Source organism: Cardiocondyla obscurior, linkage group LG06 (genome assembly GCF_019399895.1).
Source record: "Cardiocondyla obscurior isolate alpha-2009 linkage group LG06, Cobs3.1, whole genome shotgun sequence".
NCBI lineage: Eukaryota > Metazoa > Arthropoda > Insecta > Hymenoptera > Formicidae > Cardiocondyla > Cardiocondyla obscurior.
The window spans coordinates 5,239,829-5,264,822 of record NC_091869.1 but is presented as its reverse complement, the minus strand read 5'-3'; the positions used below and the strand labels follow the sequence as shown (position 1 = coordinate 5,264,822).

General features: G+C 37.0%; 2 protein-coding genes across 9 annotated transcripts in view; one reads left to right on the top strand and one right to left on the bottom strand.

Moving 5' to 3' along the window:
* Positions 1-24,056, bottom strand: part of LOC139103559 (serine-rich adhesin for platelets) — a 32,672-nt gene extending 8,616 nt beyond the window's left edge. Inside the window, exons 1-5 of one of the 2 annotated variants that reach the window (XM_070658378.1) lie at positions 23,950-24,056; positions 23,798-23,841; positions 9,549-9,676; positions 1,566-1,611; positions 37-267 (exon numbers count right to left, since the gene is read on the bottom strand). In XM_070658378.1, coding sequence (XP_070514479.1) covers positions 37-267; positions 1,566-1,590 — 256 coding nt within the window. In that variant the 5' untranslated portion in view covers positions 1,591-1,611; positions 9,549-9,676; positions 23,798-23,841; positions 23,950-24,056. Of the gene's footprint in view, positions 1-36; positions 268-1,565; positions 1,612-3,142; positions 3,492-9,548; positions 9,677-23,797; positions 23,842-23,949 lie in introns of those variants that run through there. The other variant, XM_070658377.1, reaches the window with a different exon arrangement.
* Evi5 (ecotropic viral integration site 5) lies at positions 3,878-20,032 on the top strand. Of its 7 annotated transcripts, none has more exons than XM_070658380.1 (10): positions 7,229-10,061; positions 10,491-10,745; positions 11,273-11,527; positions 11,670-11,934; positions 12,104-12,466; positions 12,549-13,226; positions 13,321-13,803; positions 13,874-13,972; positions 15,599-15,648; positions 16,789-16,930. In XM_070658380.1, the coding sequence occupies exons 1-10, from the start codon at positions 9,997-9,999 to the stop codon at positions 16,793-16,795; spliced, it is 2,520 nt and encodes an 839-aa protein (XP_070514481.1). In that variant the 5' UTR covers positions 7,229-9,996; the 3' UTR covers positions 16,796-16,930. The 7 variants fall into 7 exon arrangements, with proteins under 7 accessions (XP_070514483.1, XP_070514484.1, XP_070514485.1 ...); XM_070658381.1 differs by having other exon boundaries at positions 15,599-15,665; positions 16,789-16,918; XM_070658382.1 differs by lacking the exons at positions 7,229-10,061; positions 15,599-15,648 and adding an exon at positions 3,878-4,061 and having other exon boundaries at positions 16,789-20,032.
* Positions 24,057-24,994: the final 938 nt, after the last annotated feature.

The window sequence follows — 24,994 nt, the reverse complement described above, 5'->3', positions numbered from 1 at the left end:
CTTACTTTTCCTCTCAAAACATCGTGTACAACTTACCTTCACCTAAATTGTTCGAGATCTTAACTTGCCACTGTATCAATCGCTCCCGTGTATCAAATGCGAGAACGACTGTCACGTCTTGACAAATTATAGCAATCGTATTGGATTCTTTGTCGAGTGTAAAACCACTCTCCACTCCCAAAAAATGCTGCAAGCTTAGAGATGCTTTTGTCTGGCCTTGTTTGTAACGATCTTTACTGTCCCCATAAAGTTGCAAATGCAAACAATCTGTTAAAGAAAAAAAAAAAAGAAGAGAATATTTATTGATTTCACATATAATTTAACAATGTTTTGAATACTCGTCTATTTTTTTTTTTTTTTTTTAATTAAATTACAGAAAATATTTATTAATTTTTTCTTTAACACATATAAATACATATAAATAAGTTCAGCAATTAAGCTGTAATAAATGCATTTCCACTTACAGAAATTTACATTTATTAATGACTCGAAATAAATTTTTGTCATATGCGTGCCCTTCGTTAAGTTTCAGATAAATTTATGACGCGTTCAAATTCTTAGTTCGAAAATATCCTCAAGTTACAGAGATCATATATTAATAGTTATTGCCAGGAGCAAAGCTGTTCTTGGAAAGTCTTTTTTTTTTTTGTTGCTTTAGGCAGCAACAGATGTGCCAGCTGTCACCCTAGGAAGGTTCAAGGAAGGGGGTCCTTTGTATCGGTAACAAGCAGGAAGGGTCCTTTAAAGGGAGAGAGAGATATGGAACTAATTAATTTTTCAACGACAAATTCCGCCAATTTGTAGCACATGGAATGCAGAGATCTGTCACTCAATTGTTACAATTAATTTCAAAACAAATGGAGATCGGACAATTATGCAAATAATATTTTAACTCCATTAAATTGAGGCCGCTAACTAACCAGTTTAATTATACGTAATCAAAATTTGTTATAAAATGTGATACGTTTCGTTATATACAAATGTATGCAATATTAAATCGCGATGCATTAAAACAAAATCAATTAATATATTTCCACCAAAGGTTTACAGCAATTTAGATTATCTAAAAATTAGATAGCAAAAAATTTAATTAACTATGTCGTTTCGTGGACACTGCAGAAACCTAAATAAAAACATTTTCTCGCGACAAAATTTTCCGAACCGTAAAATCACAACAAAGAACATTTTGTAAAAATAGGTATAATGCATTCCGCAGTTTGCCAAGCAGCAACACAGCGGAGATAAGAGAAGAGTCTATTATGCAAATTGCGAGATACCCGCTCGTATCAACATGATAGTGAAAGCAAAAAGTAGGAACGCTTCAAGAGTGTATAATGCTTCCTGTTTATTATCTTATTGCTTCCCTTCCGTTCTTTTTTTTTTCTACCCGCTACGGGTAATGTAACCACGATGCAAACCTAAATCAGTATATACATGCCATTAACAGAATCTTATCGAAGTTTCATTAATTTGAGATTATTATTAGCACGTTCTGGAGTAAACAAACGATAAAACTGTAAGGCTATTCTTACTAAATGCGTTTAAAAATAAGGGTGAGATTTTACCTGCCACTGGCGATAATTTCCGCATAACGCACCATCTTGACTTCCACTGCAAAAAAACAAAGAAAAACAGAAAATATTATATACTGTTCAAATATAAAAGAATAACAAATTTATATGTAATATTTTTTAATAAAATTAATTCTCTTTCTATTCTGAATATAAATAACGTTGAAGCATAAAATTGTATCCGGAGCTGCAATAAATAGTTCAAGATTTTTTATTTGAGAAATTAAATATCGGCAGAATTATTAATGTTTAATATAATACTTTTTTATATTTACAATATCAAATATTTTCACGGGAAGTCTTTTATTTGCAATCTGTATGTATTAGTTAGCGCTTTATAATTTTCATCAGGCACGACTTGTGATAAAAATTGTATGAAATTACACGGTGAACATTTTCACGTGGCTTTCGTGTTGAGTTTACGATCAAAGTAAACGAGGCTTCTATCTTCCCAAGTACCTTGTTCCACCACCCTCTTATTAGCAAACGAGAAATAGCTTTTTATAGACTTGGATTAGCTACTCCCTTTAGCCTATTCTTGAATAATGTAATTCCGTCTCTCAAAAGCCACTTTAGATATACTTCACACTAAATAAAATATCTCAAAAAAATGTTGCAGTGTTAATAATAAAAAAAAAAAAAGATAATAATAATTGTTTGAGCATTACTTGCAACGATAAATTTAAGAATTTATTAACGAGTAAAAATTAATATGTCAAAAGTTAATTAACATTTTTATTTAAATGTTTATATTAAAATATCTTTTTCAGAATTAATTTGGAAAATTGATTATGAATAAAATATTGAAAGTGAACAAATGTAGTTTTCAATGTACTTTATGAAATGCATGTTGAAGGAAAAATCTCTCCACCGGAATGGAAGTTTTTGATAACAGTTGATAAATATATTTGCACTGATAATGCACACTCCAACATGACCCAAGAATTACTAGTGTCATTCTTAAGACATTTTTATTTCATCCTCGAAACATTTTACTAAACGATAAGATAATAATGTATTTTTCAAGACTATACAATGCTAGGAAAATTAATTATAATATCGAGCGGGTTATTAAATGCGACGCTAATCTTCGGCGTCTCGCAGTCAAAAATTAAATCCACCAGCCCCGGGACTCGCCTCCTCCGAGGCGGGCCGTAACAAAGCTCGGGAACGTTAACGAGCTGCCGGCGTAGCGTCAACCCAAGTGCACATACGCACGCTACAACAAACCGCCCCCTTGCCACCCCCGTAATCGTTACATAATTTTTATCGTGCGCGAAGCGAATCGTGTGCACACAGGTGACTCGTCGATAAGCATCGCGCGTCCGGCGCACGTTTCCCGAATTCGTGCTCGGCAAGAGGGGGAGGGAGAGCCACCCTCTGAACGTCCCCCTCGCTCCACCGCCACCCTGCAATGCGTCTAACTCAGCGCGTCGAGGGGACGTTGCGAATAATAGGCGAATTCACGCGGGGGACGCGTTCGCGCGAGCCAAACGAGGGAAAGGGGGTGGAAAAAAAGGGAGCGCGAAGGGGAGAGGGAGGGAGGGAAGGACCGGGAAATCGACACTTACCTTCTTGCCGTCGCGAAACTTGACGTTCCCTTCTATAATGCAGCTGTTGTCCACCATTGTGGAGGACTCGCACCGTTGCCTCGTGACAGCTCTCTCATTACCGCGCTCGATCGCGCCGCACGATCGCGCTCCCGCGGCGCCGCGACACCATCCGCGGATCACCCCGGGCTCCCCGGTGTCACCACCGCGCGCGCGATCACTAGTCCGAGTCACGTCCGCCTCTCCTCCTCGCAGCACCACCGCCGCGCGGTACAACGGGCTGAGAATCTACGTTCGCGGGCCGGAAATCACGCGGCGAAATCCATATTGGCGTCCTGGCACCGTGCGGTCAGTTCCGTGCGCCTTCCATCTTGACAATACCGGACCCCGCTGCCTCGCGCTGATGCGCGACCCGCGAGCCGCGTCGTCGCGCGCCGAGATACGCCTAAACGCCACCGCGGTTGGAGGCGCTGTCAGTGCTGTCCTCGCGCGGTAGGTGCGAAAAACGTGCAAGCGACGGCGGGTATTTTAAAAACGTTCAGCGTAACAATACGCGTAAAATATAGATTTATTTGACATGACAACGCGTCCTAAATGTTTCCTCTCTTCCGTTCGACGAAAGAGGATAACAGAGAAAATTATTTCAAAACGTTTGTCGCGCTATGTAACAGATGCTATCTTCGAGCTCGACGGGTACGTGGCCGCGGAACAGTGATGGCGCGGCCGTGTACCGTTGGCAGCACTGTGCCATGGTCAGCTCCGTTCGCGATGACAGTGTTTGCGAGTGTGTGGTGACAGCCGCGTACGCGCTCGTTAGCCTGCGTTAGCCGTTAGCCCCGTTGCTTCCTCCGTCGCGATTCGCCTGTACTCCAGCGGGCACGTCTTTCAGGCTGTTGTGCATTCACGGACAGTCGTCGAGGTGACGACCGTGGAAGCCGAGGTAAGCGACCCGGTTGTAACTCGAACCGCACGACGGGACCAGATGGCTGGCGACGAGCGGCCGTCCACCTGTGCGACCACCAGTTTGTTTGCTAACACGGCCGCGTAACCCTTTCCGGCCAGTCGCGCGCAACTCGTTTTATTATCATTATTATTGTGATCGTCATCGTCATTCGGAGCCGCACGCTCGCCTTTGAGGGAACGGCGGCACTTTCACGCAACCGTACCGCGTCCGAGGTTTGCTGTCTGTATTAATTGAAGAGCCGCGAAGGTGGGTGGCAAAAGTGGGTGGAAATCCTCGCGCGGGACGAGAGGGGAATTTTTCCTGAATTAACTTTTCTCCGTGTCAGTGAGTAATTTAGAATAATTGATCTGTCTAGGATATGAGAGGAAGAAAGTGTGTTTTAAAGGACTAACGTTGCCCACGGCAATCAGCCGCACCTGCCAGGTACTTGAGAGATGTGTACTGAAAGATACCTCTGGTCTCACAATGCGCGTCGGTGAAAAAGAAAGAAAAAAATAAAAGGAGCCTCGCGAGGAGATACTAGTGAAAGGCGAAGACAAGATCTGAAGGCTGTGTAATAACACTACGGCTTAGAAATTCGCAACGAAATTATTGATAAAAGTTTCACGATTGACGGCTCTAACTTACTCCAGAAATTAGAAAAGAGATTCGTCGAACGTTGATAATAGCGAAAGCAGGTTTATTTTATTTTTATTTATATTTATTAGAGAAATTCTTTTTTTTTTTTTTTTTTTAAGTGATGCACTGCAAATATCGTACTTGCCGGTATATTTGTTAACGGATTATATTACTTTGTTTCTATGCGTTTTAATTTATTCTATTTTACATTTTAGTTTAATTCAGTTAAATGAGGGCTTTCAATGACTTTAACGTAACTTCATTCGTTTCACTTGTGCCATTGCGATGATCTCATTCGATTATATATAGGAAGGAAAATAACGTTTTCAGCTACTACGAGTATGTTGACCTCAAAATCTGTTCGTGTTCTACGCGACAATAAAATTAACGCGCCGCCGCGTGAGAAAAGGAATGGGCATAATGTGGCAATACTAATTTCTTTCATTTCGCGTGCCGTTGCGAAACTGTAAGCTGAAACGGTATCGAACCTACGCGAAAGTCGTACGGTAAGACCGGCTTAATATCGCGGGATTACAAGGACCAAGCTCGCGTATCACGGCAGTTGGTGGCGTACTCGATATTTTACCGTTCGTTCATCTTTCTTCCACACGTCGTTAAATCCCTAAATTAGACGGAACTGCCTTTCGAACCGTGAAAGGACTTGTGCCGCACGTTAAATGATCCTAATGGAACGTAAGAATACTTGCGGTAGGACAGACTTTTCAACCGCGATAACTTTACGAGCCCGGAGATTATTGATTTGTAACTAGAGTTGATTAAATGCCACCGGCCGTTTGTTGAACTTCCAAGATCAAATATCACGATTAAATTCTCTCTGAAGAAAATCTTCTTTAAAATAAAATTACTCGAGCTCGCAATTGTTCACGAAAGTGTCTTGTTTGAGCCGGAGATAGTTCTCGGTAAAAAAAAAAAAAAAAATTAATAATATCTTTTACTTAATTATTTAATTACTTAAATTTGATTGCTCGTGAGATTAATTGTTACTCATTTCCAGGGTGTAATAATTTTCTACAAGTAAACTGCGGATATTGGAGCGTTGCATACGCTTTTCTAATCAAACTGAAGTAAAATATAAATCGCGTTTTTAAATGAATGCCCTCGGCATCACTTCGGTAGTGGGCGGTGCATCTGGACAATTTTAGGATGCCTGTTACTTTATTTGGGCAACGAAACGGAACACGTTACATCAGTGAGACCTGCGAGCAATAGGCGACCTTTAACGCTAAATGTCGGGGCGTGAATTACCGGTCAATAACTTGACACCGGATCTATGCCTCTTCGTTCCGGCATTTCGCGTATTGTTTTCTCGCGGAAACTGAAAATCAAAGTCGATTACGCCATACGCGAGCCTGATAAATAATTTGAATGCGACCTAGATCCTGCCATTACTATGATTAAATCTTTTACGTCGCTCATAGCTCTGCGTTAGCTCTTTTCCTTTTTTTAAAATTCAATCAATAAGAATTGACCAGCGTTTGCTTCACATACCATTTCCATATTTTACCAAGTTTATATTAAATAGCATTTGAATAATATTTGTTTCGATAAAATTATCTGAATGTTACATTTAGAGATAAAATTCACCTAAACAAGAATTATACATTATATTCTAATTAACGTGCAAAGTAATATGTGAGCAATATTGTCTTATCCTATTTTTGTATTATCTCACTGTCGTAGAACGGCTTGACGTATGTAAAAATTTATTTAAAAGTGAACGACAGCGAAAACGTTAATCCTTCCAGTTATATTTAATTGAAGTTGTAGTAAGTCGCGTGGGATGTATGTACTATGAGCCATAACTAGAGCAGATAAAATTCGCTTGCCATTCTCTATTTATTACTCGTATTAGGGCGATAAAGTTACTGATAATGCGACAGATATGAAAAGTAATTTTCCATTTTTTTTACCTGTGTTACTTAAAATTATCATTTTTTTTAAGTGATCTTATAATAACTCAGGAATATCGTTTTTTCCGTAATATTAATTTATAATTAACGCAAACGTTCTACTTGCTTTTTTTTTATTCTACTGAATCAACTAAATCAAAGGTCCAAGTTGAAATATATATAACATTAAAAACAAAGTATATATATTCGTTTATACTATAAACGGATAAATGAGAGTATGTAGTTTGTATGTTGCGGACTTTTCGTACATTAATTTTTTATGCTAGGCGGTTATATACTGCTTCGGCAGTGCATCCTACTTCAAGGAGATTCTTATACATTATTAAAACCTCGTACTACAAATGTACTCAATTTTTCTAACTTTTTTTTTTTGTAAAAAAAAAACATCGGAATTTTATAGTCCTTCATCACGTAAGCGATAGCATTGCACATATAAGTGGCCACGTAAGCGGTGTATAAAATTCTAGGGACCATATTACATAATTGATAATTTCCTGTAGATATGAATGTACTTATTTTTTTTTTTTCCTATTAATTTATTTAATTATATTTTAGCAGTTTTGATGTAAATTTGTTCAAGCAAAAAATTTTTTCTAAATGTAACTTTTCTTTTGTTTTAAATAGTTTGTACGAAAATTATTAGCTTACAATTTTATTAACGTAACAGTGTGCAATATTTTATTTTATAATAATAGTCTAATAAAATAAACACGAAAACAAATATATACTGTAAGGATTCAATTAAATGTATATGAAGCAATACGACAGCGTTTATAAAATTAAATTAAAATATTAGTTAAATTTGTATAAATGAAATTTTGCCACGTAAGAATGAAATATTTTGTGAATTATCAATTTCTACTGTAATACTGCAAATGGAAAAATTATATTTATAACGTACATGGCAGTGCGTGTATTAAAAATAATTTTTAACTCATTCAACATGACGCGATTGTGAGTAACACCGCGAGTTTTTTTTAATTTTTTTTTTTTTATTTACATCCTGTTTCCTCGCAATCAATATTGTTTCGATTAAAAGAATACATAAAAAACTTTGGACAGAATACAAATATCCAATTTCATATTTTTAATTAATCAGAAACGCGGGCTTTTTTTAATTTGAATCTAAATTAAAGTTTAAAAAAGCCAAGCAAGAGATGTAGGGGAAAATCAAATTCCGGTAAATAGCAACGGTGACCGTTCATTTTCATTCAAATCAAGTTTTAGAGAAATACGTGGAAAATATTCTCTGCTGACGATGATTCATTTTGCACAGGATGGATCGAAATTACGGTGTGATATAATCTAGTCACGGGCAGGCAACTGTACCGTCGATGAATGATGACGAATACACGTTACTAAGAAATCGTGCAACAGTTTACCGTTATTATACATTTTTAGTTACACTTCGTGTACTATTTTATGAGAAATTATTTTAATTGGAAATGTCAGTTGAAAAAAAAAAGAAAAAAAGAGAAAGAAAAAAAGAGACCAGAGTTACCAATCTTTGAAGTATCGGAAAAGTCGGGAGAGTTTTACAAAAATATCCGCGTTGATTTAGCGGAAATTGTTATGCAATTTTTAATATTTTATCTATCGACGAGAACGCCCAGTGCTCTCGACTCCAGGCTTCGTGTACCATTTGGTATCCTTTTATTTATTTGTCAGGAGACGGACGTCGCTGCGCATGTGGTACGTCCTGGCCTGCGCGGGCTGCATCGACCCTCAAACCCATTTCGTACTCTCCAGCAGTACATGCCTAGTCGGATCCCACCGTGCCAGGATAATCGGGAAATAAGTGAAGCGATATCGTATCGAATTGATTGAATTAATCGTTTAACAATTTGCCATCGAGAAATCGGGACAGATAAAAATAAATAAATAAAAAAAAAAAAAAATCGGAGAGTTGCATCGTGATAAAATAAAAAAAAAGCCGACATCCGAGCGAACACGATTACATTATCTGCCTTACTAGAGTAACATATCCTGACGCGACTTTCGTTAACTTTTTTTTTTTATACAATCATCGTATATCAAAATAATCTAGAAGTTAGCAAATCACGATTGCACAAATTTAATTTTGTGAGAGTGATAAGAAAGACTTTGTGACATTTTAGAAGTGCATTAAAATGAAATACTGAAAGTATGATGTTGGTTAAATTTTTGTTATTGCTGGAGAGAATCGAAATAATAATCGGAAACTAATATTTCTTATCGCTTAACATTAATTCTTTAGTTTTAACAAAATTGTTTAAAGCGAAATTGATCCTGACAAATTTATTTTAAGTTTCTTTCGTTAAAGTTTGCCGTTTTATTTTATTATTATTATTTTTTTTTTCTAAGTGTTTAGCAAAAGCTCTCGTTAATATTTCCATTGCATTGAAGTTGTATGTAGGTCAATAATTTGCCTGATAATACATGAAAAAATTTTACGACGCAGCTTTTCTGACGACGCGACGCAAGTGTGCATCGGTCGCAATTTGCAGACATTGACATTAAGATAATACATAACGAGGCTAATTTTTAAATAAATATAGACTTCCCAGTTTAGTAATTTTTTTTCGAAAATATACGCAGCGAGGAGAAAGCGTCTAGAATAATTTGTTTCAATGTACTTTAAATATTTATAAAATTAAAAACAAAACTGCTATTAAATTTTAACGAGAAGTTTCGAATCCGGAAAGAATTTTGAGCTTTTAAATTTTTAATAAAGTACTTATTCGCGCATAATTAATAACTTTCAAAATTCCATAATGTAACCAAGAAATTACTTTTAAAAGTTAGCTCTGGTTTCTTGAAGGAATATAACTCGAAGGAGAAAAAGAACGGTACCTCCGCGTATTCCGTTCGCTTCCGTTTTGCAACATACAGTATATATAATATGTAGTCGTAATAGTAGTTGACGTGGACTCACCTGTTCTTTCGTTCGCTAATTCGTTCACACGCACTAATTGCTTCCTTCTTGATCTTCTTCATGCCGGGTTGCCTCGCGTTGCCTCACCAAGCACAGCGCTCATACGAGTCACTTCACAAGAATGCTGCCTATACAAAAAGACATTCTTTGTTACGAAACATTAAAATATTTATCAGGATAATCTTTCTTACTCTATTATAAGCAAATATCTTAAAATTTTACACGACAAACTTATTTTCTTGTAATTAAAACAAATTAATTTTTATTTATTTTAATGCGTCTGAAAAGCAAATAATATTGCAGATGAGGGTGTCGGACAATTGACGCGCATAAAATCGTATGACGTGAAGATAAAAAACGGTAGAAATTAAGAAAGCAAATAAATTTCCCGCGAATGTTTTTTTGCAAATACTGAAATTGCGAAAGTGAATTAAAGAAAGCTATCCCGATGGTTCTTCGCGGGTTGTTGGCCCCTGCGGCAGCTCGTTGGAGGAGAATTAAAACCGCGAAGAGGTAAAAGCGTTGCACAGGGATAGATTATTAAATAAACGTATATATTATTCCCCTAATGTTCTTTTATAGTAACACATTGATTTTACATCGACCGGCACTTTAAAGCTAAAATTAAGTATAAAGAAAGGCGCCGCTAAAATTCCATTAGCGGAAAACATTGAGAAATTAGCAATTAATTGGTCCCGTTCATTAGAACAATAACAATTATGTTATTGTTAGTTAAACCGAATGGTCAAATGTTTCTGTCTTCGTTAATGGATTTCAATACGAATACAGGCGGCTCGCATACGTTATGACGCATTATTACTAGCGAAGTACACGCGTTCAAGTGTTTACCACTTAAACAGATCACTGCGGTAGACCGCTAAAAGACCCGGATCGTATTGCGTTAATTGATATTTGCATTAATTCAATCCAATTTCATTTCAGGGGCCAAAACGCTGCCTGGGATAGCGTAAACGCGCCTGCCGGCCAATTGGGATTGTCACGATATGGACCGCAGGTGATGAGCGTGCTGTGTTTATGCACCTCCAGCATCCACCAATCTACCCGTAACGTCACACAGACCGGCAAAATACTTCCGAGTCCGCCGTCAGACACTCTTTGCGAGCAGCGAACTACGCCCTCGCAGGAAATACCCACTGACGAGCTGGCTCTATTAGCTAAACTGGAAGAAGCCAATAGGTGAATAATCAACAACTTGGCCTACGTCGCTTGATGTTACTGCCCTCGCAGCCAAATCGCTGCACCTTCGAATTTTCGAGAACCGAGTACAGCTCTAGCATTCTGCCTGGACTAATAAATTCACATTTGTCTAACACGCACAGAAAGTAAAACTCTCACATTTTTCGCTCGTCGAGTATTGAGGTAAAATTGGAGGGAGACCTCTGCATGCGTACTTGGATAAAATTGCCTGGACTTCTTTTTGTTTCATATTTCGATTAAAAATGCTAAATGTTAATTTCGTTACACATATTGGCTTGGAAATGATGCACAGTAAAATGCAGAATAAGACTGCACTTTTAAAAATGAGGGAAAAAGCGTAAGTTCGACTTTTCTATTTCCTTATCAGAAATTATGTCTAACACGCGTAACTTGCACACAGCAACTTGTACATTAAATCACGAATTTGTGCGAAACTCTGTATAAATTTACACATTGTTCTCAACGATATAAATAAAAATTATAATTCATGATTTTATTAATTTCAGGCTGATTGAATCCGATGCAAAGTCACTGAATTCTCTCCAAAGCAATCACAGCAGGAAAGGTTCCGATACATCGCAGGTGTCTGTGGCGTCGGGGGGCAGCGGCGATGCTGCACCCCGACGCCACAACCCAGCTGATGGCGAAGAAAACACGTGGACTCTCTGGGGTCACATAGTAGCTGATTGGGAATATCATTGGAAAAAACGAAAAGAATTTGTTAAGGAATTGGTTCGCCAAGGCATACCTCATCATTTCAGGTAACACGCACTTGATGAATGATATATACATATTACTTAAGATACAATTCCAAAAATTAAATCTGTGACGCTTTAAAAAAAATATATATAAAAATATGTTTGTCTTGTATTAAAATTTAACACAGATTGTATATTGTTTTAGGGGCATTGTTTGGCAATTACTAAGCGGTGCCCATGATTCTCCAGTTAAGAAACAATTCGCCGAATATATTAAAGCAACATCAGCCTGTGAGAGAATAATTAGAAGGGACATCGCTAGGACATATCCCGAACACGATTTTTTTAAAGAGAAGGATGGTTTTGGTCAAGAAAGTTTGTTTAACGTTATGAAAGCGTACAGCTTACATGATCGCGAAGTAGGATACTGCCAAGGTTCAGGATTCATCGTAGGATTACTTTTAATGCAGGTAAAGTATTAACATTATTATTATTAATTGTGAAATAAAACTGGTATAAAAGCAAGAAATTATTCATTATTTTATTCTTATGAACATGTATCCGAATTTTGTTTTTCTACGTTAAAAAAAAAAAAAAAAAAAAAAATACATTTTATTCAAATAATTTTTTATATTGCAGCAAATGCCAGAGGAAGAGGCTTTTGCTGTGCTCGTAGCGTTAATGCAAGAGTATCGTTTACGAGACATGTTCAAACCAAGTATGGCTGAATTAGGTGTATGCATGTATCAGTTGGAACATTTAGTCGCTGATGCACATCCCGAACTTCATGCTCACTTTACGGCCCAAGGTTTTCATACGTCAATGTATGCATCTTCTTGGTTTCTTACGTTATTTACTACAGCGCTAAGCCTTCCTCTAGCGTGCCGCATTTTTGACGTTTTTCTATCGGAGGGAATGGAAATTATTTTTAAAGTTGCATTAGCGATGCTGCAATTAGGCAAAGAAGATTTGCTCAGTTTGGATATGGAGGGCATGTTGAAAGTAAGATTTTATTTACGCCTAAATCATTCAATTTAAAAAATTATTATCGATATTTAACAAATAACTTTTTACTTTTATACAGTTTTTTCAAAAGCAATTACCTGGAAAGGCCGAAAAAGATCCTGACGGCCTCATGACACTCGCGTATGGAATGAAAATTAATCCGAAACGAATGAAAAAATTAGAAAAAGATTACACCATTTTAAAAATGAAGGAGCAAGAAGAAATGGTCGAGCTACGTAGGCTCAGAGCTGAAAATAGATTGCTTAGACAGAGAACTGAACTTCTAGAAGCAGAATCTGCCGAATTAGCCGACAGATTAGTTAGAGGTCAAGTATCACGCGCTGAAGAAGAAGAGACCGCTTTTATAGCACAGAGAGAATTGGCAGCGCTTCGCCATTCGCATCTCGAGACAAGTCATCAGCTCGAACAAGCTCATGAGGAATTGAGATCGTTATCGATTCTTCTTGAAGAAAATGTAACATCTAGACAATCGTCGCTCGATGAAATATTAGTAAAGCAAGAAGCGTTATCGCAAAAGGAAGAAATGATACAATGTTTGCAAGAGGAATTAGTTAGAGTCAGATTACACGAGGCAGAAAACGATGCACTAATTAGAGAACTCAGAGGAAGAATACAAGAATTAGAGCAAGATAAGAAGACTTTGCGTGAATCAACACCGGACAATTCTGTTGCACATTTACAAGAGGAACTTATTGCAGTTAAGCTTAGAGAAGCAGAAGCCAATTTATCTTTAAAGGTAAAAAGTCTGTTATATCTTTATATATAATATCATGCTATTTTTTTGTAAATTAATCTAATGCTACAGATTAAAATTAATTTATCTTGTATAGGATCTGCGGCAGAGAGTGATGGAGCTAAGTGCAACTTGGCAGAGGCATTTACAAGAGCATCGATCTGCTCAATCAGCGCCCGCTGCTGATTCAACGCCAAAGAAATTACTTTTTTGGGAAAATAGGGGTCACGAGGTGCAAAAGTACGAAGAAGAATTAATGACAACTAGAATTCGTGAAATGGAAGCATTGACTGAAGTTAAAGAGTTACGACTTAAAGTTATGGAACTGGAAACTCAAGTGCAGGTAGCAACTAATCAGCTTCGAAGACAAGACGAAGGTGGGAAAGTACTTAAAGACGAATTAGAAACTGCGTTAGCACGGGAGAAGGATCTAGCTGCCAAACTTAGAGAACAACAACATAAATATTCTGATCTTGAATCGAAAATGAAAGATGAGACTATGATGGCTAGGATACGCGATGCTGAACACGCGCAGCAAGTGGCGGAACTTACGCAGAAAATATCTCTGCTCGAATTAAAGGTTACTTTCATACGATTACATCGAAAGATTAATATTAATACTTAAATATTAACGTCTAACGTTTTTGTAGAATGAGGAGATGCATGCGGAAGGCGAGCTTAGAAATAATTTAGACGACAGTGAAAAAGTGAGGGAGCTTCAAGATAAAGTTGCTGAATTAAAGGCTGAGGTATGTGAAATTAGAAAATTAAATCTGTCCACTTTACTAACAAATGCAGTATCTCAGAATATTGCAGTAAGGGGTGAACTATGTTTTATGATACACCGAGGAGCAGATATACCGTTTGCTACGGCGACAGCGGCTAGCGTACGTGACCTTAGCGTGGTGTGCGTCGAATCTCACACGAAGCGCGTAATGTATTTACATACACGTGCACCACGGAACGCCGACTTCCAAAGACTAAGAGAGACGCGCACTACTACTTCTCTTTCGGTGGCTAAGAGAGGAGATCGAGAGAGAGAGAGAGAGAGAGCAGTCACATACGCTAGCCACCGTCACCGCAGTAAACACCATATCTACCTCTCATTATACAAGATATATGTATTCTCTATGTAATATAATGTATATTAAATCAATAAGTTTATTTCATGCAGGTCCAATTATATAAATGGATTAAACATTAAAATATGTTATCATTGTGCAATAACTCTTCACATATAATACACTACATACTTAATATCTTATTACATGTATACATGTATATCGTTTAAATGTTCTTACGTAATATGTTTAAATAATGAAAAGTGCTGAAGTAAACATTGCCATAATATTCCTCTATAAATATTCGTTATTTTTTTTAATAATAATTATTGCAACAGGTAAACTTTTCAATTACGATTAAGTAAAGAGCAAGCAAAATTAATTTCAGATGATTCATATAACTTGTATATATTTTATTAATTATATGTTCGTTTGGAAAATACAGTTTTTAAACTCTCTGAATATTTTGCAAAACCCCTTTTAGTATTTCAAATACAATGAAAATATTTTTCATTATTTTTTTTTAAGCACTGCATTGTTGTGTGTTTTTTCTTCTAATTATGCTACTTTTATGTGACATCCCGTTTTATGATTCGATATAACGATAAATACATTATCTTGATAAAAGATACTTGCATTATTTAAACGTGATATACATATAAATTATTTAAAATGGTATATAAAAAACATCATAGTCTTAATAAATGTATTATATGTAAATTGAACGTTTTGATTTTTGTGCTATCACATATTGCACTTATAAACTATAAGATCGCGCCTATCATAAGCAAAAAGACATTTCACTTTGCTAAGTCCATAACATAAAAATACCGTAACTCATTGTGTCATACACTTACAAAATGCACAGATTGCACCTCTTACTGCAATTTAACGCTATCAACACGCTTCATAACGCCGTCGCTTCTGGTGAAATACAAAAAAAGATTACTTTATATCTTATTAAAATTTGTCTTGTCAGTGAATATTAAAAGCATATTCCGTTTTATTTTATTTTTTATTTTTACTATTATTGAAAAAAGAAACCTTGTCTAACTAACTAATTAACTACGTATTTTATTGGAAATAAAAAAAATTACTTTGTTGCTCAATCAGTGAATGTACATAAATACAACTGTGAGTTTCTAAACGGAATATACAATTTTGTTGCGTAAAGATATCACATCTGCAATGATAATATCTCTGTGAACTACATTCATGTTGGAATATGCAGTAGTAACTAATGCTAACCAGAAGGGACTAATCGTTATTGCAAAACTAACCCTCTATTGCTGTGTTATCTCTGTCTCTCCTCAGTTCCCCACGCCAATCACCAGCCCGGAGACTGAGCCTTGGCGCTGGCTCGAGTAAGTCTTTACCATGCGTAAGCATCATTTTCTACCGTCTCCGTCTATGTGCGTAGCATGACGTTTTTTTCTTTTTTTTTACCGTAGATGAATCTGATGTAGTTTTTTTTTCTTTTAATACTTGTAGCTTGTTACTATATTTTTTTTTCTGGAATTCCGTTCGGAATTCTTGTCTGCGTTAATAATCGTAGTGTTCATTTACATACCAAATAAACAGAGTTAAATTTGCAATTCATAATTACACGATAAAGTCATTACACATGTGCATTGTAAATGTATATTATTATCGACGTGATCCGGTATCATTGTAAAACATGAATTAAATTTGATTATGGGACAGAAGCTGTTTTATGTGAAAGAAAATGAATCAAAGATATTTCATTCGCTGAACGTGTAATTTTAGAACTTTTATTATTGTATCTCAACGCGGTACCATCGGACACGATCTAATGAATTAAATTAAAACTCAGATCAATTAAAATGTGGCTTACTTTTTGTATTATATGCGTGGTGATACGGCATGGCGTGTTTTCCCGTTTAACGGCACGATTCCTTAAGATTAAGTTCACTGTTTCGTTCTAATAAACATTCACGGCTGCTGCTTTTAAGTCGAAGAAGAAAAAGCGCATAGATGAAAAAGGAGATGTGAAAGTATCGTTAAAGTTTAAATTAGTATGAGATGGGAGTTTTTTTTTCTTTTTTTTTTTTCTTCGACGTATAATCCATTTGCATGATTTCATCTAATATGTTAATAAATTTGTACCTACATTAATGTAATAATTATCAGTAAATGATCGTTATCTACAAGTTAATTAGAAAATTTCTAATCTATTTTAGAATGTTTTTTTAAGTTACAATTTTTATAACTATCTCTTCAGAAAAAAAAAAAAATTCAATTTTTTATTTAAATCTAATTGTGAAGAATTACTAATAATATAATTTATCATAGTGCATTGTAATTGTATTAGGAAATGTATTTGTAGAAAATAATTACAATTATTTCTTTTTCTAAATATTCTCTCTTTCGTAATGAAAGTCAAAAAACAATTTTTTTTTAAGCAGGATGTCGCAGATACTTTTCTTTTCCTTCTGGAGAAAATTACTTAGAAATGCGTTTTGTATCACGTTTGTTTATTTTAGGTCATGAGACTAGAGAGCTGGAAACAACGGTGGACGGGACTCGGCGGCCAAACCGTGCGAAGTTTTAGCGTCGATACTGAAAGCGAATTGGACGAGCGGGATCTCAGAATTTGCTTGCAGGATCATATCAATACGACCACGCCAAACTCACCCGAGGTATAAAATTCTATATGTATACCGAGACCATTAGGCAGCTAACAATACTCCGTTATCGATGCGCGCGAACCTTTTGTTCGTCGGCTTTTGCTGTAGGAAATAACGCGTACGCGCTTAGACTGTAACGCGACAGTAGACCGTAATAATCCTTGTTTAGTTACGTGTATTATCATTAGGCCAAATATAACAATTGCGCATAGCCGTTAATTAATTATGCTATAATGATAACGAAACGAAACAATGAAACAAGTAACGATAAATGCTTTTAAAGTAATCTCGATCGTAATCAGGACAAGACTCTTATAATAACTGTATTAGAAGTTATTTAAATAAAGTCTTTGATTAATTTTGATTTTTATTAACTATAGTACCAAATTTGATTAAAGTTTGCATTACTTAATATTTTGCATTTTCTTTTCTTTTTTTTTAATAATAAAGCGACATAACGGAAAAATTGTTTTATAGTAATAAATGTTTACTATTTGCAATATTTTCATTAATGTTACATTTTATAAAATACATTACGCAGAGTATTATAGAAGATATATTAGTTTTAGTTAATAGAGTATTATAGAGTATAATTTAATTATTGTTTATATTAAGCAATATTCGATCATAATAGTAATATATGTTTGAAAGAGATTTATAACCGGTTATCTTGAAAGAACTATCAAAACTTGATAACTGAGAATTTAAAGCATGGAAATTTTAATATGAATTTTCTATCAAACTAATTTGAACGCATAATTCCGCAGAGAATGTTTTATATGAAATATATTTTTTATTAGGTTATAAATTTAAAAAAATCACGTTACCTCTTATTTTATAAATCATATACATTTTTATAATTTTGATACTTTTTCAGAGATTAAAAAAAGAAAACGTGCATTCCAATCTCGTCCAATCTTTTATCTAGTTTGTCGTGAAAGAGAATATATGTATATTAAACCTAACAAGATTAATTTTATTAAATAATATTTATTTTTTTCTTTGTTATTTTAATTTTTTTTTCCGAGTTATTTAAACATCACGATTATTCTACCTAACTTTTCGAAAGCTTGATTACGATCCGTAGATTATACGAAGATTATCATAGACTCCGTGACACACGCAACTGTTTTTTATACGCATGATATACTCTGTGTATTTTTTGTAATTCATACCAAATGTAATCGTATTTAAGAAGTTATATATTGATAGAAAACGTGGGGACAGTAATGTATCACCGTTTTTTATATAAAAAAAAAACAAATATGTATTTATATATTATATACATACATATATGTATGTAAGCGAATGTGGATGTATGTGTGTGTGTGTGTGCCACGAAAAATCATCACATACGAATCGCAATATTCATGCAACACACATATACTGCGTTACTCGATTCGAAATTTAACTATCTAAAGTTTAAGATACATTATATTCTCGAATAGAGGGATATATTGAATTCTTATTATTGTTGTTCTATATATGTATATTATTTGTAACATATTCAATGAATTTCTTAATTAAAGGAATAAGATTAATTTTTATGAATAATATGCAATTTGCGCACATCACGGAGTGTGTATGGTTAATTAGTCGACGATCAGTTTAACATCGGATTGTATAAACGACGATGAATCGACCGTAAAAACGTTTCCGAAGGAGAAACTCGAGATAAATTATTGTTCGCAATCAGTTCCGGATTATTGAAATTGTAACCGGACGAGGTAATCGGAAGTATTTGTAAAAATTAGCACCCGAGTAGAGCTCGTTCCTATGCCGTGACTTGGTTAATTACTTCCAATGTAAGCATTCGCGTCTTGCTACTTTCTTTTACAGTCACCTTAGCCTACTTGTAGCGCGTCTTCTCTCGCCTGGCCTAAATCGTCTCATTCCTTTGTTGCGTCAAATAACCGGCATTGTTTCAACCGTGTCACAATACGCCGTAAATCCGCGTATTAACGCGCGTACCACGAGTCACTTTCGATAGTGGCACCTCTTCGCTTTTCACATGCATGCATGTGTGCAAATTAGCATGAGCGTATCGTTAACGAAGTCACGATGATGGCGAAACAATATTGATATTTTTCGATTGCGTGCGCTTTATAAATGATATTTTGCATCGTACAAAAACAAATTGTGCAGATTAAGATAAAAAAAAAAGAAACAAAAAAGAACAAGGTACCAAAATTAATGTTAATTAAGGGTCGTACGAGAATGATGGAAAACGCGAATGATAATGGACTGTTCACGACGTATCGAGCGTTGTGTTTACTTGTAAGTAGCACGACAAAGAATAAATGTGCAAGAACGAAGAGAAAGTGACGTTTGTATCTGTGTTTCTGAATTTAGCACGGATATTTAACAGCGGTGTGTGTTTTTTTTTCTCACTCCGTTATGCTGTGAAAAAGATTGCTATTACGCGTTACTAGAAATGCAATTTAATCACCACAAATTCTTAGCATAGTAGAAATAACAGCGGTGAGTTTACGGCGTACGTAACCGCGTTTTAAGTATCACAATACCTATCTGTAGTTTCTACGTCATTGGATCTGTGTATATAGACTGTCCTAGACCTGTCGAGCTGTCTTTCAGCTTCGAACGCTACGAAGCCGAGTTATTAATTAAATCGCCGATTGTTTCGGCATTACGGGCTTCAACATAATTATGAAATTATCTGGAGAGAGAAACTGTGTAAACTGAAGGGCACGCTTAAGCAAATTAAGCCCGCGGAAGCGTTAGTCGATAACGAAGTTGTTAATGTTTCGGTTAGCTCGAAGCGAATCTTTGACGATTAACGATAATTTAATCAAATTGTTTTTAATATTCGAACCCTTTAACGACTGTGATACAAATATCTTTTCAGAAACTGAACTATCTGCGTCGAGAGGCAGAGTAGACTTTAAGTCTAATTAACGTCATAAAAAGAATTAAAAAAAAGGGGGCAAATGTCTGATATAGAATCTACGGAAATAATTTAAGCGCGGCTCGCTAGGTCGAGAACACCCGTGTACATGATACGAATTTATTCCGTTTAATTGAATTATTTACCGTGCGCGATGAAAGCAAAGTAATAAATAAATCAACAACTACGATTGCATTCAGCGATATTAATAAATTAAGTTATATGCGTCACATTGTTACCGAAAGTAAATCACCGTTATCAGCAGTCATGCATTCCCGAAGGCGGATTCCAGTTTAGAATTTTTCGCAGAGTCAAGCTTTGCAGTATACATCCCTACTCGCTTTTTTTATTTAATTGTAGCGGCTTCATGTACAGCCTTTTATTTCGGCCCGCGAAATACGAGCTGGTAATCCCGACGTGAGATTTCGCGCGTCGACACCGTTATTTTATCGGTCGTTCGCGAGAAGCGCGAGCGATAGCGTCGGAGCTTTGCGCTGCGTCGCGCCGGCGGCGTTAATAATTTAGTGCGCGGTTCTATTTTTTTTTCTTTTCTTTCTTTTCGCAGAAAGCAAGGCGTTCGATCGCGGTTTGTGCGCCACCGCGTCACAGACCGAGATGTGGCGTGCGTTAGTTTTTATTGCGACGGCGGAAGGTCATCGCGGAGACGGTTTGGCGGTCTCCCCCGAGTTATGGCGAACCACGGTCGATTAATCTGCCCGCGGGTCGATTTGCCAAGGGCGACGCAACCCGCAGTTTCTGTCACCGCGGAACTTTCTATTCTTTTTAATTATATTTCGCGATCAGCTGTCGGAAAGTAATTCAGCACATTTATCTCTTTGTTTTGTATTTAAAGATAGATGTGTTATTGTATTTTCTACATGTAACGACACATTTGGATACCGTGCGTGATTTTTTATGCAACGGATGACGAGACCTGACAATTTACTCTCGTTGCCTTCCGCAAACGTATATATTTAAACAATGCGAGTGCTTTAATTGTCGGTAGTTCTAGCGTTACCCGGCTCTTCTCTCGTTACAACGTATACGTGCGTTCGTGACCGAGCTCCAATAAACGAAGTAATCCATATCGATGCGCCGTTGCGTGACAACGTGCGAAAGCCCGCGGCTTGATCGTCCGCGCGGTATCGCGGCCCCGGCCGCGAGCGGTGTTCTCAACGCGTATGATCCAACGACAACGACATAATACTCCTCGTAATCGGGAGAGAAGTAGCGCGTGCGAATGGTACATATTTTCCGAGTGAGTCATCGTGCGGAGCCCCATCCGCGCGGTGGATCCGAGCCGCGACGCGCGCGCGAAGGGTCAATTAATTGGATCGAACGAGAAAAACGATATTCTATTTTAACTCCCGCGTGAAGGATCGGCACGCATACATTTCGGCCCGTCCGTTCAAACGCCACGTGTCCGCTTCTCCTCCGCGTTAACGATAATTATCGCGATTGTTTATTCACGGGCTGGGTGTGTACACTTGAGTGCGTACCTAACGTAATTTTTTTCTTCTTCCTTTTTTTTATTTTATTATTATTATTAATTTTTTTTTTTTTAATGAAAAAAATAATCGCGCTAACTCATTTACGGTTTTTCTCTTCCCGAAGAGCCGCAACAGACGCGACTTTGTGCTTCAGCGAAAGAAATTTTGGACGCACTCCTGTTACGCTAAGAATTCGTATCGTTACTCTGAACCGGATCGTTAAAAAGAGGACTTTTTAATATCAATCGGCTGGAACGTGAATGTAAATAAATGTTATTGGTTTGCCCGATAGTAAAACGCAAGAAACCAGTCGCGGTAAATGTGAGGTTTTTGTTTGTTCTTTTTTTTCTTTTTTTTTCGGGAAACTTGCTTTAGAACGTTTTATTCTTGGTACTTTTTTCAAAGAGTGATTATAAATATTTGAAGTCGCAGTTTTTACTCTAGGTATATTTTGCTACTTTTTAACTTTTTATTTGGAGATGTCTCTGTGGAATCGATTTTAGGTTGAGTATCATCGATTATCTTTGGGTGTCCTTTTATTTCTAGTTACGCGATCCAAATGTGCGTATATGCATCGTTCACAAGCACAACCCTCAATAAATCCGTAAAGTGGCTTCGTTAAGCGCAATGAACTCATCTCGATACCGCACGTTTAACTACCAATGCGAGTGTTCAGGTTCAATAATTCATGGTTTATATATGCTTCCCCCCCCCCCGAATTAAATTAATATATCTCTGTCATTATAATATGCTGTATTTATCATGGAGAATTATCAATTTTAATATTACTTGATCGAAACTCGAGCGTCATAGATTAATCCCAGTTTGTTATTCATTGTCTCTGTTCACGTGTTGAAACAATTTTCGAATCTCGCGATGATTAATTAAGGTATAATCTTACAACGGTATATCACACGTATCTAATTATTACATTTCTTCTCTTGTATCAACAGTACATTACGTGACGTAAAACATTAATCATCGCGGGAATTTTTGTACGTTTTTTTAGGAAATAATAATTTTTTTTTTCCTTGTAAAAATATGAAAATGACACGAGCATGAATAATAAATTTTTTAATTCACAAGTGTGAATATTTCTGACTGAGAAATATTTAATTTTGCGCAAATCAGGTATTGAGAGAAATCGATTTAGTACGTGCTTCGCTAAATATTCGTGTTTCGATGTTAATATAAGTAATCGTTATGTACTTTTTTTTTGTCTACTGAAGAAGTCAGCGATGGAAAGGGGACCGCGTCGAAATCGACAATTATTGCTTCCGAGAGGCGGGGTATTTCCAATAACACCGGGTTGAAATAGGTTAAACGGTTATTCAACGTGTAAGAGAGACGAGCTACATAGGGCGTTGGAGTTCGGAAAAAACCCTTGGACAGTGAATAATGCACAAACGCATCGTAAGATTTTCCAGGTTGGTGCGTTTTCTGATAACACGTTTCACCCAGATCGATATCGTTTCTTCTCGCGCCACCGGCACCACCAGCGAAAGAAAGGAAGGAAGGGAGGCCGAAGAGAAGCGGAGGGTGCACCCTTAAAGCCCCATTTTAGACGGATCGATTTTCAAGTGCTGTCGCACGGGAGAAAGAGAAAGAGGGAGAGAGGTAGAAGCTCGTATGCAACTCGTAACTCGTTTTAATTTCTCGTCTTGTTGCGGTAGAATTTCTATGTCGGTCTTTTGGTGTAACATTAATCTCTTTTAAGTCTATCATGACCTTTTGTAATTATCTACGTACCTTTTCGTATCGCGTACTGCGCGTAGCTCGTGTGATAAAGCACATTTCGATCCGTATATGTAATAAAAAAGAAAATGAAAAAAAAAGGAACGGCGTAAAATCAACATTACACGAATGAATTTGTTAACACTTAAAAAAAAAGAAAAAAAGAAAAACATGACAAAGGCCTCTAAGTTAATATCGTCATTTGATAGTGTTAATGATTTTCTGATAACTCTCTTTGTCGTATTTGATTACACGGGGCAGGATGTCGTCTCTATTACTTCCAGACGCAGATAAGATAGATCGTATTATTACAATGGATTACTACAACGCAGCAAGAAAAGAAAAAAAAAACAAAAGTTGCATCACCTAAAGCTGGAATGCTATCCGAATACATGCAACTGCCTGTGATATTTAATGAAAAGAAAAAAAAAAGAACAGAAATCTTTTGGGACAGTTTTTCTATAAACACTTTTTCGCTGTCTATAAAGAGAAGCCGATGAGTAGCTACATTTCTTTCTCTATCGCTTTCTGTTCTCTAGACGGCATGGAAATTAATATCCGACCGCGGTCGAGATTAATCGCGCTGACATAGGTCGCATTTAAAAACAGAACTGTTCTTTTAACGGGATTCCGCGGGCGCAAGTCTGCCTCCCCCCTGGGACTTTTATCAATCGAGAAAATCTATTTGCTCTTTTCCTTTTAGACAATACTATGAAAAAAAAATTATGCAACTTACCAATCTGCATGAGTTTCGGCGGAATTGTAGAGTTCTGCCGGTGACTGTAACATAAAATAAAATATTAATGTAGACATGTTAGTATTAAAATTAATATAAAGATAAAGCTTCATTTTTATAAAGATTTTCTTAAAAAAATAATTTATATTTACCTATTAGTTGTTCCGCCGATGCATGATGCCCTTTCCCGGGCCTGCTCCTCCTCTCATGTCAGATGGGACGTGTCGAGTCGTCCTTCCGCGCACAAGTCACTCGCGAAACACCCCGACCGTGATTTTACAATTCTGAAAATTATTGACCTTTTTCGCGCGTTTCCATTCGGCACTCGCGTTTAGAAAAAAGCCACGCCACAAAATTGCGACCGAATACTGCACGGAACTCCCGGAACGACCGACGAACCGGCTGCGGTTCGTACAATTAATGATATCGGCGGTGACGACACTATCGTTGACAGCAGTGGATGCAGCTGCGTCGATCTGTAACAAAAAAATATATATATGATTTAATAAACGGCCACAATAGAATCGATTATCTGTTTAGCTAATTTAGGCGTCACACTAATTTTTTTACAGATAGGATTCCCCGCATCTGGCCGCAACAATGGCTCGATTGTGCGCGGTTCGATATAACGTCGCTCGGAGGCAACCGGTTAATTACCCGACGTCACAGTTACCCCGAATCCGGTATCGATCACACCCACCCCCGTCATCCCCGTGACGGGCGCGATCGCCGAAATCGCGAAAAGGGAAGAGGAGGAAAGAACGAAAAGATATCCCGCGCGAAATTCCACTCGGATCCTTCGCTCTCCCCGGCGAGGAAGGAAGAAAAAAAAAAAAAGTTCGGGGAAGCGACGCGCATCGAACGTCACCGGCTTTTCTCTCCGCCGTTTCCACGGTCGTTAACCTACCGTTGCGAAACGCCGCGATATTCGATCTACCTCCCCCTCTACGTCCGCGTGAAAGAACAATTCGGAAAAGGGAAACCCGCTTCCCACGCGAATTACATTGGCCGTTTTCCCGGAATGTTAAAAACAGGGGATAAAAAAAAGAAAAAAAAACAAGAAAAGGAAAGAGAGAAATACGCGCGAGAATTCTGCAACGTGCGAAGGGGGAGGGTGAAGGGGCCCGACCCCGTCGCCCCATGACGCAAGACCGCAAAGGGTTTAAACGTCCCATCGGAAGGGTGTCGCGTTCCTAT

What these genes read in the sequence shown, in the direction of transcription:
- Evi5 (XM_070658379.1), top strand. Translation starts at nt 9,997, where the DNA reads ATGGTTCTTCGCGGGTTGTTGGCCCCTGCGGCAGCTCGTTGGAGGAGA. An exon ending in GGCATACCTCATCATTTCAG is followed by an intron (nt 11,528 to 11,669) that starts GTAACACGCACT and finishes ATATTGTTTTAG; the next exon opens with GGGCATTGTTTGGCAATTAC. An exon ending in TTGCTGAATTAAAGGCTGAG is followed by an intron (nt 13,973 to 16,788) that starts GTATGTGAAATT and finishes TGTTTATTTTAG; the next exon opens with GTCATGAGACTAGAGAGCTG.